The following is a 19,131-nucleotide window of genomic DNA, read 5'->3' on the forward strand; positions in this document are numbered from 1 at the left end:
GCCACAGTATGTTAGGGTGGGGGAGCAATCAGTTTCAGACACAATCTGCACAAACACAGGGGCACCACAAGGCACAGTACTCTCACCTTTTCTTTTTTCTCTCTACACAGCAGATTTTAGAAGTTCTAGTGACTCCTGCCCCATAACCAAGTTTGCTGACGACACTGGACTGACCGGACTGCTGACTGATGACGACGACTCTGACTACAGGCAGGAGGTAGATAGGTTTGTGGGGTGGTGTGAAAACAACTATTTAGAGCTTAATGTGGGGAAGACAAAGGAAATGATAATGGACAACAGGATGGGGAAACATGTACACAGGGAGATAGTGATCAAGGGGGAGGTCGTAGAGAAGGTAGAGCAGTATAAGTATTTGGGGGTGATTATAGACAATAAGTTGACATGGAAACCAAACTCTGATGCCCTTGTGAAGAAACTCCACTCTCGCCTGTACTTTTTGAGAAAACTCAGGTCTTTTAACATCAGACAAGAAATCCTTCAGATGTTTTACACTTCAACGTGCAATAGTGTGTTGTACTTTGGCTCCGTGTGTTGGGGTGGCAACATCAACAAGCAAGACAGGGATAGATTAGATAAATTCATCAGGAAAGCAAGTGGGGTGGTTGGGAGGAAGCAGGACAATTTCACATCAACACATGAACGACGACTGACTGACAAGGTACAGAAGATTTTGGCTGACGACTCGCACCCACTCAGACCGGAATTTGACAGTAGACGGACAGACAGGAGCAACAGATTCAGACAACCAACCGCAAGATCCACACGCTACAGAAATTCGTTCATTCCATCTGCAATTCACATCTTCAATTCTCAGGTGGGGCGGTAGATGCTGGTGTTGTCGCTCTGATGCACGGGGTCAGTGTTCTGTAGTGTTCTGTATTGTTTCAGTAGTGTTGATTTTGTTTTGCATGATTATATACTATTATTCTACTCTCTTAGACAATATGTGATAACCGGCAAGGTGCTGACTTTCGTTTGTGCATTGTTGATGGTGAATGCATGTTAATTTATTTTTAATATACTTACTTATGTGATAACCAATGTGCTGTATTTTCTCAGTTTTGCTGATGTTATACGCTGGGTACATATATTTACTCATTTTCCTTAAATAACATGTGATAACATTACTTTATAGCTAAGCACATGATTTTACCTATGGCACAACACAAATCTCTAGCCTTCCTCTCTGAGATGCGTTTGAAGACAGACTGTTAAAAGAGAATAAATGTATGTACATAATTATGATAGAATATTGATGTATGAATTGAAGAAATGTATAAGAACACAAGAATGTATGAATGACAAAGAACAAATGTTTATTTTTGAATGTTTTATGTATGTTTTATTACGGACACAAAAGATCAGCAATGCAATTTCTCTTTTAGAGATTAATAAAGTTGTATTGTATTGTATTGTATTGTATAATATATATAATATGTGGCCCTCGCCCTAAAGATGGATAAATCTAAAATGGAGGAATAAGCAAGTAAAGAAAACAACTCCTACATATGTAAACTGAAGGAAGAACACATTATAAATGTATATGTCGTGCCGAATTCACGTAATTGCCGACTTCGCGGAATCGGCACTCATTTTTGCCCATTTCGCGTAATCGGCAAAACGCTGCCCATTAACTCGATTAATAACAAGAAATAGAAGTTAAGTTAATTACAATACAATTTATATAATTAACATGTCAACAAATTAAAAAGACATTTCAAAATGCATTATGAATATCAAGCAATGATGTAATATTATCACATAATTAGTTACTTGTTTCCAAGAGAAACAGCATGTAGAGTTCCTTGAAGGAAGTTTCACTGAATTGCATTTTAATTAAATCAGGAATGGAGTTCCACAATAAGGCGCCAGAATAAGAAAGACTTGATTTGTAAAGGTCAATTCTAGGGGTTGGGGTAATTAATTTGTTTAGTTTTATTGAATTACAGTCGAGACCGGATGTAAGAAAGTCGTCGGGACCCACTTTTTGTCTTTCATACATCCGGTCTTTACTAAATCCGGTTAACCGGATGTATGAAAATATTGTGGATTGACTTTCATACATCCGGCCACGCGTCTGTTACTTGATAAAAGTAGGGTTTTTTTCATATCATGTTTGTATTTATTTGTTTTTTATGTTTAAATGTTTTGATGCATATCCTTGTTAGAAGAAAAGGTTTGTGAATAACAAGTGGAAAAGTACATGTACTTACATACACTGACACAGTCAGGACAACCGATAGAAAGAGCAACTGTTTGTGTAAGGAACTGTTCTGCTTTGCATAAGGCCGTGCACTCTCCGCCCCCCCCCCCCCCCCCCCCCCCCCCCCGTCCGTCTGTGTGTGTGTGTGCGCGTACGTGCGCTCGCGCGCACGTGTGTGTGTGTGTGTGTGTGTGTGTTTGTGTGTGGCTCAACTGTATTGTGTGTGTTCCCTCCACAACCCTTTTGCGCTTTTGACAATGTTTTTGGTCGTGGAAGCTTTGTAATGACCGTTGGCGTAGCAAATAACATTTTCTGAGCTCTCTCTCTCTCTCTCTCTCTCTCTCTCTCTCTCTCTCTCTCTCTCTCTCTCTCTCTCTCTCTCTCTCCAAAACGCACACATTTATGACACACACACACACACACACACGCGCGCGCACTGAATACAAAAAAGTGAGTTAAACTTAAAACCAGTTTAATGGATTAAAACAACAACAACAACAACATAAAAAACAAGTCGCGTAAGGCGAAAATACAACATTTAGTCAAGTAGCTGTCGAACTCACAGAATGAAACTGAACGCAATGCAACGCAGCAAGACCGTATACTCGTAGCATCGTCAGTCCACCGCTCACGGCATAGGCAGTGAAATTGACAAGAAGAGCGGGGTAGTAGTTGCGCTGGGAAGGATAGCACGCTTTTCTGTACCTCTCTTCGTTTTAACTTTCTGAGCGTGTTTTTAATGCAAACATATCATATCTATATGTTTTTGGAATCAGAAACCGACAAGGAATAAGATGAAAGTGTTTTTAAATTGATTTGGAAAATTTAATTTTGATAATAATTTTTATATATTTAATTTTCAGAGCTTGTTTTTAATCCGAATATAACATATTTGTATGTTTTTGGAATCAGCAAATTATGGAGAATAAGATAAACGTAAATTTGGATCGTTTTATAAAAAACATATTTTTTTTACAATTTTCAGATTTTTAATGACCAAAGTCATTAATTAATTGTTAAGCCACCAAGCTGAAATGCAATACCGAAGTCCGGGCTTCGTCGAACATTACCCGACGAAAATTTCAACCAATTTGGTTGAAAAATGAGGGCGTGACAGTGCCGCCTCAACTTTCACGAAAAGCCGGATATGACGTCATCAAAGACATTTATCAAAAAAATGAAAAAAACGTCTGAGGATATCATACCCAGAAACTCTCCTGTCAAATTTCATAAAGATCGGTCCAGTAGTTTAGTCTGAATCGCTCTACACACACACACAGACACACACACACACACACACACGCACATACACCACGACCCTCGTCTCGATTCCCCCCTCTACGTTAAAACATTTAGTCAAAACTTGACTAAACGTAAAAACTGAGTCACACCCACGACCAATGCCTCTGGTTCTAATTGTACAAAAAAATGCCTTCCTGGGCTATTATGGCTCTTCAGTCATGACACATTTATAACAGGCTAAAATGACTGAATAGACAAACAAAACAGATTATTAATGGAGTTAAACATAAAATCAGTTTAATGGATAAAATCAACAACAACAACAACAACAAGAACATAACAAGTCGCGTAAGGCGAAATTACTACATTTAGTCAAGCTGTGGAACTCACAGAATGAAACTGAACGTAGTCCGCCGCTAGTGCGAAAGGCAGTGAAAGTGACGAGCCTGTTTGGCGCGGCAGCAGTTGCGCTGTGCTTCATAGCAGGCTTTACTGTACCTCTCTTCGTTTTAACTTTCTGAGCGTGTTTTTAATCCAAACATATCATATCTATATGTTTTTGGAATCAGGAACCGACAAGGAATAAGATGAAATAGTTTTTAAATCGATTTCGGAAATTTAATTTTGATCATTATTTTTATATTTTTAATTTTCAGAGATTGTTTTTAATCCAAATATAACATATGTATATGTTTTTGGAATCAGAAAATGACGAAAAATAAGATGAAATTGTTTTTGGATCGTTTAATAAAAAAATAATTTTAATTACAAGTTTCCGATTTTTAATGACCAAACTCACTCATTAGTTTTTAAGCCACCAAGCTGAAATGCAATAACAAATCCCAGCCTTCCTCGAAGATTGCTTTGCCAAAATTTCAATCAATTCAATTGAAAAATGAGGGTGTGACAGTGCCGCCTCAACTTTTACAAAAAGCCGGATATGACGTCATCAAAGGTATTTATCGAAAAAATGAAAAACACGTCCGGGGATATCATACTCAGAAACTCTCATGTCAAATTTCATAAAGATCGGCCCAGTAGTTTAGTCTGAATCGCTCTACACACACACACACACACACACACACACACACATACACACACACATACACCACGACCCTCGTCTCGATTCCCCCCTCGATGTTAAAACATTTAGTCATAACTTGACTAAATGTAAAAACAACAACATAAAATACAACAAAATAAAATACAACAACATAAAATACAACAACATAAAAAAAAACATAAAAAGATAACAACTGATTTTAAGGCGCCCAGACAATGTCAACACTTTACGTTTGCCTGTAGCTTTCGCTTTGCGGTCCGCCATTTTGCAAGTTCGAGTCGCTATGGAAGGGAAATTACTCTTACAACGCTTTGGTGACTTGGGTCTACTTTCGTTTTCTTACAACCGGTCTTGCAACAACGCATTTGTGCTGCTCGGGACCAGAGATTTGCTTTCATACAACCGGACTTTTATACATCCGATTTTCATACAACCGGAAAATTCTAAGTAATAACAAAGAGTAGCTTCTGCCGGGACCCTGCCTACCCCTTTCACACATCCAGACTTTCATACATCCGGTGTTTTATACATCCGGTCTATACTGAAGCGTGAGAGACCCGGCTTTACTGTACCTCTCTTCGTTTTAACTTTCTGAGCGTGTTTTTAATCCAAACATATCATATCTATATGTTTTTGGAATCAGGAACCAACAAGAAATAAGATGAAATAGTTTTTAAAACGATTTCGGAAATTTAATTTTGATCATAATTTTTATATTTTTAATTTTCAGAGCTTGTTTTTAATCCAAATATAACATATGTATGTGTTTTTGGAATCAGAAAATGACGAAGAATAAGATGAAATTGTTTTTGGATCGTTTAATACAAAAATAATTTTAATTACAAGTTTCCGATTTTTAATGACCAAACTCACTCATTAGTTTTTAAGCCACCAAGCTGAAATGCAATACCAAAACCCGGGCTTCGTCGAAGATTGCTTTGCCAAAATTTCAATAAATTTAATGGAAAAATGAGGGTGTGACAGTGCCGCCTCAACTTTTACAAAAAGCCGGATATGACGTCATCAAAGGTATTTATCGAAAAAAAGAAAAAAATGTCCGGGGATATCATACCCAGGAACTCTCATGTCAAATTTCATAAAGATCAGTCCAGTAGTTTAGTCTGAATCGCTCTACACACACACACAGACAGACAGACAGACACACACACACACACACACCACGACCCTCGTCTCGATTCCCCCCTCTATGTTAAAACATTTAGTCAAAACTTGACTAAATGTAAAAAGAGAGAGAGAGAGAGAGAGAGAGAGAGAGAGAGAGAGAGAGAGAGAGAGAGAGAGAGAGAGAGAGAGAGAGAGAGAGAGAGAGAGAGAGAACAAGAACAAGAACAAATCTAAGGCCACAGCCCCTTACAATATAGTGGTTAAATAACAGTAATAATATGCACAATTATAACTTGTAATCACGCATAAAATTCAACGATACATTAAGACCCTGATGACATGTCACTGAACCTGATTTATAAGGGTTCGTCTCTTCTGTAACATGAAGAACACAGATCTGCTGAAGCTGTTCATCACATTATCCTCATTACTGCCACAGAAATACACAAGTTGTTGCAGCGTCTCAGAGTTCGAGATTTTCAATAAGGTCTTGATAAAAAGGACTTAAAAATACAACATGGTGTTCATCTTCTTTATCAGCTGTACAGAGAGGACAGTTTCTTGTCGTTTGGTTTGGTGCGTACCGAAACTTGTGAGCGTTGATTTCGGATACTCCTGCGCGGAAACGAGCAAGAGCAACTCTGTACTTTCTTTCTTTCTTTATTTGGTGTTTAACGTCGTTTTCAACCACGAAGGTTATATCGCGACGAGGGAAAGGGGGGAGATGGGATAGGGGAAAGATGGGATAGAGCCACTTGTTAAGTGTTTCTTGTTCACAAAAGCACTAATCAAAAAATTGCTCCAGGGGCTTGCAACGTAGTACAATATATGACCTTACTGGGAGAATGCAAGTTACCAGTACAAAGGACTAAACATTTCTTACATACTGCTTGACTAAAATCTTTACAAACATTGACTATATTCTATACAAGAACCACTTAACAAGGGTAAAAGGAGAAACAGAATCCGTTAGTCGCCTCTTACGACATGCGGGGTGCAGAGAAATAAGGATGTGGAAAAGAAGACTTTTGGTAAGTGAAATAAAGGTGATGGATCCAGTCAGGTAGAAATAAGACAACAAGAAAAGAATTGGAAAACTGCAGGGAATAGTAGGGAGAGTTTTCTTGGAAGGAAATATAGGTGAAAGGACTGGTAAGGCAGAAATAAGACAAAAGAAGAGAAGTAAAGGGGTGGGGTAGCTCTGTTTAAACGCTCCCGCCGCGTGAAGGCGACCCCATGGGAGCAACTCTGTACTTAATATCTTCGATTAATTCAATGTATTAGAGAGAGAGAGAGAGAGAGAGAGAGAGAGAGAGAGAGAGAGAGAGAGAGAGAGAGAGAGAGAGAGAGAGAGAGAGAGAAAAGTGGGGGGGGGGGGGGGGAGAGAGGGAGGAAACTAGCGAGAGGTCGGAGAGAGAGAGAGAGGGGAAAAAGAAAGAGAGAGAGAGAGAGAGAGAGAGAGAGAGAGAGAGAGAGAGAAGTGGTTATTTGGCGTAGGTTGGTTATTTAATCGTGACATAATTATGTTGGTGTGTGTGTGTTCTTGCTCGCATGTGTGCGTGTTTCTATATATATATATACGACTAGTGTCTGTCTGTCTGTTCGCGATGCACGGCCAAAGTTCTCGGTGGATCTTTTTTAAATTTGGACACCGTATTCAGCTACACCCCGGACACAACCTCATCGATGACATATTTCAACACGTGCTCTCAGGTGAACCGATTTTTTTTTTCGGGATCCACTACCAGTAACTCTTCCTCATCTTCTCCAGCGTTTTCAGCCGCAATTATCTCCCTTCCTCTGTGTGGCGTCAATCCATATTCCCGTTACTACGTTACTATTTTTAGAAGGTCACTGCACGTTACTATTTTTAGAAGGTGTCCAGTGTTTTGCGCGTTTATCTCCTTTCCTTCGTGCCCCGGCGAAGCCAGCGTACACCCGACAAAGTCGGGTCCCAGGCGCAGCGTGGTATTCGGCTCTACTTCTTCCCGGCGAAGCGGGTAATCATCTAGTTCATGATACTATACGCTTGTTACCAAAAGGGGAATCCCCTTCCCTCACTGTGATTGACATCTAGTGTAGCACGCTTTTCCCACTTGAGCTTGCTGAGGAATGTAGGATTCAGTTCTCGTGCGGCCCATAAGTCGGTGTTGTGTAGGGCGTGTCGCGACGGCGGAAACTTGTAATTCAAATCAATTATCTAACCTGAACAGATTGTTTTGTTTAGCTACCTTGCGTATTTCGTGTGCTATGCTATTCCTACTGCTGCAGGTGTCGATCGCAAGAGCGGTCAAACACGGGACATTTTGCAAAACAAAACAATCTGTTCAGGGTAGATAATTGATCGGACTTTCTTCTCGTATGTCAGAGTTGCAAAATTTTGCCTGTTGTGATTTTGTCGAATTTTCATTTGGCCCTTCCGTTTGTGTCTGGTCGATTTTGAGGGTACCTTTATTTGAGCGGCGGTCACGTTATCCATGTAAAAGAATTTTTTAATGCAAAAGGTGATTCTGATAGTTGAGTGAACGGCCTTAACTGGAATATAACGTTTTGATGAAATGACACTGGAATTAATGCTTTAAATCGGGTTCTAAATTTGTTCAATAGTTTGTTGGCCAAGTTTAGTTAAAAATATTGAATCTGTTATTAAATTATTTGCTGATGGCACAAGTATGTATTTATCCATTGAAAGTCCTGCTCTTAGAGCCGAGATTTTAAATTCAGACTCGAGTAATATTTTTGAATGGCTAAAAAAATGGAACATCCTCTTCAATCAAACTAAAACTGAATTATTCAATTTAGGCAGACAACAGAATTCGGATTTTATTGAAAGTAAATTTGGGCAATACCACTTTACAAGATGGAAGACAAGCACAAGCACCTTGGTGCAGGGATAGGTCTATGCTTGGTGCAATGGTTAGGTCTATGCTTGGTGCAATGGTTAGGTCTATGCTTGGTGCAATGGTTAGGTCTATGCTTGGTGCAGGTCTATGCTTGGTGCAATGGTTAGGTCTATGCTTGGTGCAATGGTTAGGTCTATGCTTGGTGCAATGGTTAGGTCTATGCTTGGTGCAATGGTTAGGTCTATGCTTGGTGCAGGGATAGGTCTATGCTTGGTGCAGGGATAGGTCTATGCTTGGTGCAATGGATAGGTCTATGCTTGGTGCAATGGTTAGGTCTATGCTTGGTGCAATGGTTAGGTCTATGCTTGGTGCAGGGATATGTCTATGCTTGGTGCAATGGATAGGTCTATGCTTGGTGCAATGGATAGGTCTATGCTTGGTGCAATGGATAGGTCTATGCTTGGTGCAATGGATAGGTCTATGCTTGGTGCAGGGATAGGTCTATGCTTGGTGCAGGGATAGGTCTATGCTTGGTGCAGGGATAGGTCTATGCTTGGTGCAGGGATAGGTCTATGCTTGGTGCAGGGATAGGTCTATGCTTGGTGCAATGGTTCATAATGTACCTCTTCACAGTCAAGATCAAATCAGGATGTCCTTTCCTTTAAACCAAACAGCTTGTCAAAGGGTATTGACGACACATTCAGAAAGAGTTTCTATGCTGCAGTGTTGTTTGTTTTAGAGTGTAATGGAGAGGAGTGATCCTGCTGTGCCGTTTCTGCAGACCCCACAGTCTGATCAAACACACACACACACGCTCAACACACACACTCATTCAAAGACCCCACAGTCTGATCACAAACACACTCAACACACACACTCATTCAAACACTCTCAACACACACACACAACACAAACACTCAACACACACACAACACAAACACTCAACACACACTCATTCAAAGACCCCATAGTCTGATCACACACACTCAACACACACACCACTCAACACACACCCACTCAACACACACATGCACACTAGCTCTCACCTCACTCGCTGCCTGACAAAAGAGAAGAGCACACAGATGTAAATACTTTACACAGCATTTATTTTTAACACAACAGGAGGAGCGCAGTTCATTCTCAGTGTTGCTTTCGCCTGAACGAGCATCCTGCAACACACAACACAGGTAAGGTCAATCACTGAGCCACAACACAGGTACGGTCAATCACTGAGTCACAACACACAACACAGGTAAGGTCAATCACTGAGTCACAACACAGGTAAGGTCAATCACTGAGTCACAACACACAACACAGGTAAGGTCAATCACTGAGTCACAACACACAACACAGGTAAGGTCAATCACTGAGTCACAACACACAACACAGGTAAGGTCAATCACTGAGTCACAACACACAACACAGGTAAGGTCAATCACTGAGTCACAACACAGGTAAGGTCAATCACTGAGTCACAACACAGGTAAGGTCAATCACTGAGTCACAACACACAACACAGGTAAGGTCAATCACTGAGTCACAACACACAACACAGGTAAGGTCAATCACTGAGTCACAACACAACAACACAGGTAAGGTCAATCACTGAGTCACAACACAGGTAAGGTCAATCACTGAGTCACAACACACAATGAACGAGCATCCTGCAACACACAACACAGGTAAGGTCAACCACTGAGTCACAACACACAACACGGGTAAGGTCAATCACTGAGCCACAACACAGGTACAGTCAACCACTGAGTCACAACACAGGTAAGGTCAATCACTGAGCCACAACACAGGTAAGGTCAATCACTGAGTCACAACACAGGTAAGGTCAATCACTGAGCCACAACACAGGTACAGTCAACCACTGAGTCACAACACAGGTAAGGTCAATCACTGAGCCACAACACAGGTAAGGTCAATCACTGAGTCACAACACAGGTAAGGTCAATCACTGAGCCACAACACAGGTACAGTCAACCACTGAGTCACAACACAGGTAAGGTCAACCACTGAGTCACAACACACAACACAGGTACGGTCAATCACTGAGTCACAACACAGGTAAGGTCAATCACTGAGCCACAACACAGGTACGGTCAATCACTGAGTCACAACACAGGTAAGGTCAATCACTGAGTCACAACACAGGTAAGGTCAATCACTGAGCCACAACACAGGTAAGGTCAATCACTGAGTCACAACACAGGTAAGGTCAATCACTGAGCCACAACACAGGTACAGTCAACCACTGAGTCACAACACAGGTAAGGTCAATCACTGAGCCACAACACAGGTACGGTCAATCACTGAGTCACAACACAGGTAAGGTCAATCACTGAGCCACAACACAGGTACGGTCAATCACTGAGTCACAACACACAACACAGGTAAGGTCAATCACTGAGTCACAACACAGGTAAGGTCAATCACTGAGTCACAACACAGGTAAGGTCAATCACTGAGTCACAACACACAACACAGGTAAGGTCAATCACTGAGTCACAACACACAACACAGGTAAGGTCAATCACTGAGTCACAACTAACATCAAACACCGCACCTATACACAACAGAGGTAACCAGGGTTGTCTGGTCACCCTCATGGTTTTCTGGATTATTGAAGGCTAGAGCTAACCTATCAGTAAGTGCGGTAAGAAAAATCCGGACAAAAGGGGAGTTGCTGATGAGTCTGGCCCAAATCGTGTCTAAATTGCTCGGGCTGTTCACATGGCAGATTCAGCCTCAACGACTTGGGAGCAATTTTCAACCCCCTTAAGTTGGGTCAAAATTAGTTGCAAGTCTGCCATGTGAACAGCACTTTAAACCCGTTTGGTAAAGTGTAGACCATATGGTTTCTAAATGGTTTCTGCTTGCAATGTATGTGCAATAGCTGTAAACCAAACCAGCACCGCCTCAGCTACCTTCACATGGTTATTCAACTGGACTGGGTGGCCGAGTGGTAACGCACTTGCGCTCGGAAGCGAGAGGTTGCGTGTTCAGGCCTGGGTCAGGCCGCAATTTTCTCCCCCCTTTCCTAACCTAGGTGGTGGGTTCAAGTGCTAGTCTTTCGGATGAGACGAAAAACCGAGGTCCCTTCGTGTACACTACATTGGGGTGTGCACGTTAAAGATCCCACGATTGACAAAAGGGTCTTTCCTGGCAAAATTGTATAGGCATAGATCAAAAATGTCCATCAAATACCTGTGGGACTTGGAATAAAGTTAAAAAAATTCCATCTCGCACGGCATTAAGTCTCAGGAAACATGAATACACGCATGCAGGAAAAAAAAAATATGGGTAGCGCCGTATGTATGGCAGCTCGCTTTCCCCGGGGAGAAAGCAGCCCGAATTTCCATGAGGGTAACCTCACTGGACTGTAAATCTTATCTTATCCAATCCAATCCAATCCAACATATTTTTGTTCACCGCTTGACTACCAGCACTTACACATATGCATGCACCCAAATATGGTGTTATTACATTAGGTATAACCCGGCCGGGGTTCGAACCCACGACCTCCCGATCACGGGGCGGACGCCTTACCACTAGGCCAACCGTGCCGGTGCCTGAAAGGCGACACACTGCCTTAAAAAGTCGAAATGAGACCCCACGTAATCAGTACACTGGCAGAACGAAGTTGGGAGTTACTATGCCGGACCCTGACAGGGTTCCTGCAGGGCAGAGCTGTTACAATTCAAGGAGTTTTCCAGGACATTTCCAGGACCAAATAAATGCTTTTCAAGGACATGATTTTCCCCAAATTAATGCAAAGCACCAAGCTTACCTTCAGTTTTTCAAGTCATCAAGTTTCTGGTGAATTTCTATTAGTCATTCCGTAGTTGTTTCCCTTGCCAACTTCCGGGAAGGGAAGCAACTACGGGTGACTAGTAATAGTTCATCTGCTTTCGTTTTCACTCGATCTTTTATTCTCCCAAAATGTGTACCGTATTTGACGAAAAAAAAGGGGGTTGCATTTTTTTTTTTAAATAAGACAAGCTGCTGACAAAATGTATTGACAACAATTTGGAAAAATCAAGTACTTTTCAATGACTATTTAACAAAACTATTTTCAAGCACTTTTCAAGGCCTGGAAAAGGTATTCCAATTTTCAAGGAGTTTTCCAGGGTTCAAGGACTCTGTACGAACCCTGCCCTGAGCGAACCACAAGGTGGCCCAATGCAAGTGTGAAACATTGCCGGACCCTGAGCGAACCACAAGGTGGCCCAATACAAATGTGAAACATTGCCGGACCCTAAGTGAACCACAAGGTGGCCCAATGCAAGTGTAAAACATTGTCGGACCCTGAGCGAACCACAAGCTGGCCCAACGCAAGTGTGAAACATTGCCGGACCCTGAGCGAACCACAAGGTGGCCCAATGCAAGTGTGAAACATTGTCGGACCCTGAGCGAACCACAAGCTGGCCCAATGCAAGTGTGAAACATTGCCGGACCCTGAGCGAACCACAAGGTGGCCCAATGCAAGTGTGAAACATTGTAAGAATAAAGGTCCCTGTCAAGACGGAGACAACTCACCTTCTGTCAGCCTGGCTTTGCCTCCTGTTGGCTGACACAGCACGGTGGAACACCCCACACACAGCACAACGGTCTGGGCATGGCTAAACACTGTGGTGATCTTGTAGCAGCCTGGAACACAATATCACACACCATCACACACTGTAACACACAGCACAACGGTCTGGGCATGGCTAAACACTGTGGTGATCTTGTAGCAGCCTGGAACACAATATCACACACCATCACACACTGTAACACACAGCACAACGGTCTGGGCATGGCTAAACACTGTGGTGATCTTGTAGCAGCCTGGAACACAATATCACACACCATCACACACTGTAACACACAGCACAACGGTCTGGGCATGGCTAAACACTGTGGTGATCTTGTAGCAGCCTGGAACACAATATCACACCATCACACACTGTAACACACAGCACAACGGTCTGGGCATGGCTAAACACTGTGGTGATCTTGTAGCAGCCTGGAACACAATATCACACACCATCACACACTGTAACACACAGCACAACGGTCTGGGCATGGCTAAACACTGTGGTGATCTTGTAGCAGCCTGGAACACAATATCACACCATCACACACTGTAACACACAGCACAACGGTCTGGGCATGGCTAAACACTGTGGTGATCTTGTAGCAGCCTGGAACACAATATCACACCATCACACACTGTAACACACAGCACAACGGTCTGGGCATGGCTAAACACTGTGGTGATCTTGTAGCAGCCTGGAACACAATATCACACCATCACACACTGTAACACACAGCACAACGGTCTGGGCATGGCTAAACACTGTGGTGATCTTGTAGCAGCCTGGAACACAATATCACACACCATCACACACTGTAACACACAGCACAACGGTCTGGGCATGGCTAAACACTGTGGTGATCTTGTAGCAGCCTGGAACACAATATCACACACCATCACACACTGTAACACACAGCACAACGGTCTGGGCATGGCTAAACACTGTGGTGATCTTGTAGCAGCCTGGAACACAATATCACACACCATCACACACTGTAACACACAGCACAACGGTCTGGGCATGGCTAAACACTGTGGTGATCTTGTAGCAGCCTGGAACACAATATCACACCATCACACACTGTAACACACAGCACAACGGTCTGGGCATGGCTAAACACTGTGGTGATCTTGTAGCAGCCTGGAACACAATATCACACACCATCACACACTGTAACACACAGCACAACGGTCTGGGCATGGCTAAACACTGTGGTGATCTTGTAGCAGCCTGGAACACAATATCACACCATCACACACTGTAACACACAGCACAACGGTCTGGGCATGGCTAAACACTGTGGTGATCTTGTAGCAGCCTGGAACACAATATCACACCATCACACACTGTAACACACAGCACAACGGTCTGGGCATGGCTAAACACTGTGGTGATCTTGTAGCAGCCTGGAACACAATATCACACCATCACACACTGTAACACACAGCACAACGGTCTGGGCATGGCTAAACACTGTGGTGATCTTGTAGCAGCCTGGAACACAATATCACACCATCACACACTGTAACACACAGCACAACGGTCTGGGCATGGCTAAACACTGTGGTGATCTTGTAGCAGCCTGGAACACAATATCACACCATCACACACTGTAACACACAGCACAACGGTCTGGGCATGGCTAAACACTGTGGTGATCTTGTAGCAGCCTGGAACACAATATCACACCATCACACACTGTAACACACAGCACAACGGTCTGGGCATGGCTAAACACTGTGGTGATCTTGTAGCAGCCTGGAACACAATATCACACCATCACACACTGTAACACACAGCACAACGGTCTGGGCATGGCTAAACACTGTGGTGATCTTGTAGCAGCCTGGAACACAATATCACACACCATCACACACTGTAACACACAGCACAACGGTCTGGGCATGGCTAAACACTGTGGTGATCTTGTAGCAGCCTGGAACACAATATCACACACCATCACACACAGCACAACGGTCTGGGCATGGCTAAACACTGTGGTGATCTTGTAGCAGCCTGGAACACAATATCACACACTGTAACACACAGCACAACGGTCTGGGCATGGCTAAACACTGTGGTGATCTTGTAGCAGCCTGGAACACAATATCACACACTGTAACACACAGCACAACGGTCTGGGCATGGCTAAACACTGTGGTGATCTTGTAGCAGCCTGGAACACAATATCACACACCATCACACACTGTAACACACAGCACAACGGTCTGGGCATGGCTAAACACTGTGGTGATCTTGTAGCAGCCTGGAACACAATATCACACACCATCACACACAGCACAACGGTCTGGGCATGGCTAAACACTGTGGTGATCTTGTAGCAGCCTGGAACACAATATCACACACTGTAACACACAGCACAACGGTCTGGGCATGGCTAAACACTGTGGTGATCTTGTAGCAGCCTGGAACACAATATCACACACTGTAACACACAGCACAACGGTCTGGGCATGGCTAAACACTGTGGTGATCTTGTAGCAGCCTGGAACACAATATCACACACCATCACACACTGTAACACCATCACACACTGTAACACACAGCACAACGGTCTGGGCATGGCTAAACACTGTGGTGATCTTGTAGCAGTCTGTAACACACCATCACACACCCTCACTCACTATAACACAGAACACAGCAAAGTTTCAATTTTTCCTTTGCAAGGTGTGCACACACCTACTTGTAATAGTTGTGCGGGAGAGCCATGTTTGAAAAAGTTAGCATTTGATAAAATAAATGATTGAAGGTTTGGGACTGCCATGGCATGCAGAGTTCCCTCCGTCGTGCTATCGCTCGCCCCAGCCTAACGAAGTATAATTGGTATTGAAACCAAGGTAGAAGGAGATTGATAGACGACGCAAGGGAGGTAATTGAACTTTCTGTTTCGGTCGGCCATTTTGGACGGTGCCAGAAAAGATTCATATTCATTGGGAAAATGTGTTAGTTAATATGATAAAAGGTGGAAATGTGAATGAAAGTGTTTGAAATATGCTTTCAAGCCATTGTAAGATAGTTGTCAATTTAGTCAGGCAACGTGAAAGTCATAGCGACTCGTTGTGGCAATAACGTTAAACGCTAGTCGTTCAGTGATCTTACTTGGAGAAACAGAATTCGTAAAGAGAGGAGAGAGAAGGTTTCTTTGATGAAGATAGTGTTGTAGGTTGCTTAAATATTGCAAACAGTTATTAAAAGAGCGCTTGTTGTGATCTGAAAGTGTAAAGATAAAGGAAAAAGGACGGACTACATTGGCTGCGTAATGTTTTAAAAGTATTGCGGTTAATGTTTTTTTTCGGTCAGCCAATCTGCCTCTGGTTCTGTGTGTTTGTTTACGTTGCCATGCAGATTGGTATAAAAGACAGTGTAAAATGAAGTTCCTACACGCATTAGGACAGGCTTTATGACAGAGTAGAATGGGTTAGAATAAGGACATAGACTGAGGGCGCTAGGTTAGGGATTAGAATAGTTAGAGAGGAGAGGCAAGGTGGACTAGATCAAGATTTAGAATTGGGACAAGAAGAAGAGACTTCGCATTCTTTCTACGGGATAGCGTAGGGAAAACGCAGTGTAAAACTAAAAGAACTTAGAGAATCTTGCCACATTTTCACAAAGTCAGGACAGATAGGAATAGATAACTTAGAGAACCGTGCCACATTTTCACAGTCAGGACAGATAGGAATATAGCTTAGAGAATCTTGCCACATTTTCACAAAGTCAGGACAGATAGGAATAGATAGCTTCAAAGGATAACCTCGCATGCTACTGGTTTGTTTACCTCAAAACCCCAGTAAAGGTTTAAAAGTAAATAGGCGGAAATTTCGTAGTTGGTCAGAAAATAAACAACCGGACTGTTAGAGCGTCAGGTGACGTTTGATTGAACGGTCCTAAAATAGCTAGTTAGGTGGGAAATTAAACATTAGGTGACCTGCGCAAACTCAGATAAGCTCCTTTTGGTGTCCCGCCTGTTTTGCGTATGGTACTTCTAAAAGGGGGAAACTTGATTTAGGTTTAGGGACAAAACACTCAGGTAACGAAGGGGGGATTTATCCGTCCGGTTCTTACTGAAGTTAAAATAGCAGAAGCAGAAGTCTTAGACCATCCTTAAAATGTTCCAATAGGGAACAACTTAGGTCCAAGAATCAAATAGGCTTTACAGGTTTCCAAAGAAGTAACAAGTGCACGCACTAGTCACCACATCTGCAAAGCTTAACAGAAGATTACTCATTTTAATTTCCAGTAATAAAAAGATGTAACCCGTTTTATACCTACAACTTTCACGGTTTTCCGCCGGGTCGATAAATTTACAAGCACCATAAAAGAAAAACTGCTACATAGTTACATGATTTTGAGCCATATAACACTTTTAAAACCGACCGGCGTTGCTTTGCGTCGCTTGCGACACTCTTATGCCAAGAGCACGTCACCTCATTTTGTTTTATCCAAAACAGACTTTAGATTTGAACTCGCGCGCTTGTGCTATGTTTGATCCAGAACAGACTAGAGATTCTAAACTCGCGCGCGTGTGCTATAGTCTGAGTCAGTATTGGGATGTGCTGTCGAGCATGCCGTTTTGTAGGCGTTACGCATAAGCGTCGGGAAAATGCGTCAAATACGCAAAAACCATGCGTTAACGCGATCCCTGTTTAAATTAACGGATCAATGGTAATCTTGAACTTTAGCGTGTTAAATTCATAGCTCATAATTCATAGGCATTCAAGTCTCCAAATTTGTAGATACTGCACTTGTAATCATAACAAGTCATTTTAGATCCCTTTGAAGTTACGGAATGAACTCTGATGAACTGTACGAATGCATTTCGTTTACATGGGTCAAACAAAGAATTATCCGTATGAGCGGACAAGGGAGACAACTCTTTCGTGTAAATGATGTCCCATGGTTGACAACCTACGCCATTTTCGGTGCATTTTTGTCGATTGAACAACCAAATTAATTAATTATGCTTACGTTTGGAGCTCAATCCGTCAATTAATTTCACGACAAATGTTCTTTGGCTTGCTTACATGGACTTGTATCAAAAATAAGTAAAGAATGTCACTGGATTCTGAGCTATGAATTTAACACGCTGAAATTCAACTGACAATAAGAGGAACTACTTACCGGGGCACTTAACATCCATGAAGTAGGAGTTGGGGCTCTGGACCAGGCGCTTCAACTTGCATTTTCTCTTCTCCTCCTCCAAAGAAGGGTGCAACAAATCCTTTGCGAGCTACAAAACACATTCAAAGTTACTTCAGCACAACAAAACTCACTTGAGACACAACCTAAACTGGCCCCTAAACTAGTTGTCAGCTGACACAAATTTTAATATGGAATGCATCTGGTCAAAAATAAATAAAATTAAAATTACCGGTTGAAAGCACTGGCTACGAGTATTTTTGGAACCACGTGAGTGCGATGTGAGATTTCGCCGCCATGTTTGTTTACACCGTTAAGTACAAAACGTGTCGTCGAACTACGATTGAGAGGTAATAATTGTATGCCGAGAGGTAATAATATGGAGCATATAATTCAACACAAAACGAAATATGTCCTATAAAACCCCAGACAACGGCTGTTACGCTCGCTGTCTAATCCCCGTGAACCCTGCATTCATCACATCTCGTGGTCCACTTCTCACTGCACAGTATTTTCCATGTTTTACAAGGTAAGATGGCTTCCCTTCTCGCAAAGTACGCATGATAAACTCCAACGAGTTACGATCTTTAGGAGAAATTACCCCGTTGAACTAAATGTACTTCATCGGTTAAGAAAACGAATGAACTTCAGTCGCCATACTCACAGGCATGGTTTCGCCTTGAAGCTAGATGAGTAAAAGAAAGACTGTAGTGTGGGGTTTTCACGTGGTTTTGCAGGGTGGACGGAAAGCCTTCTGCGCAAGCGCGGTCATTTCACCACATCTCGCAAGTTTCGAATTTCTTCTTGGACTGCAATAACATTATAATTGGGAGTTCTATAATTATTGAATGTGTTCTAAATTTAGAAGGTGTAACATATATGTACCAGAGA

At 42.5% G+C, this 19,131-nt stretch overlaps 2 protein-coding genes across 2 annotated transcripts in view; both read right to left on the reverse strand.

The window, feature by feature from the left end:
- LOC138950206 (uncharacterized) overlaps positions 1-19,131 on the reverse strand; it is a 596,636-nt gene that overhangs the window by 142,659 nt on the left and 434,846 nt on the right. The gene's annotated exons all lie outside the window — the stretch shown is intronic.
- Positions 9,587-19,049, reverse strand: LOC138950184 (small ribosomal subunit protein eS27-like). The gene is made up of 4 exons (XM_070321928.1): positions 18,905-19,049; positions 18,223-18,331; positions 13,043-13,153; positions 9,587-9,666 (listed from the first exon to the last, which is right to left on the reverse strand). The coding sequence occupies exons 1-4, from the start codon at positions 18,908-18,910 to the stop codon at positions 9,638-9,640; spliced, it is 255 nt and encodes an 84-aa protein (XP_070178029.1). The 5' UTR covers positions 18,911-19,049; the 3' UTR covers positions 9,587-9,637.

This window comes from Littorina saxatilis, linkage group LG16 (genome assembly GCF_037325665.1).
Source record: "Littorina saxatilis isolate snail1 linkage group LG16, US_GU_Lsax_2.0, whole genome shotgun sequence".
NCBI lineage: Eukaryota > Metazoa > Mollusca > Gastropoda > Littorinimorpha > Littorinidae > Littorina > Littorina saxatilis.

Coding starts and splice junctions, on each gene's coding strand:
- LOC138950184 (XM_070321928.1), bottom strand. Junction 13,154..18,222: donor CATGGATGTTAAGTGCCCCG/GTAAGTAGTTCC, acceptor ATTGTGTTCCAG/GCTGCTACAAGATCACCACA. Junction 9,667..13,042: donor CAAAGCCAGGCTGACAGAAG/GTGAGTTGTCTC, acceptor TGTGTGTTGCAG/GATGCTCGTTCAGGCGAAAG.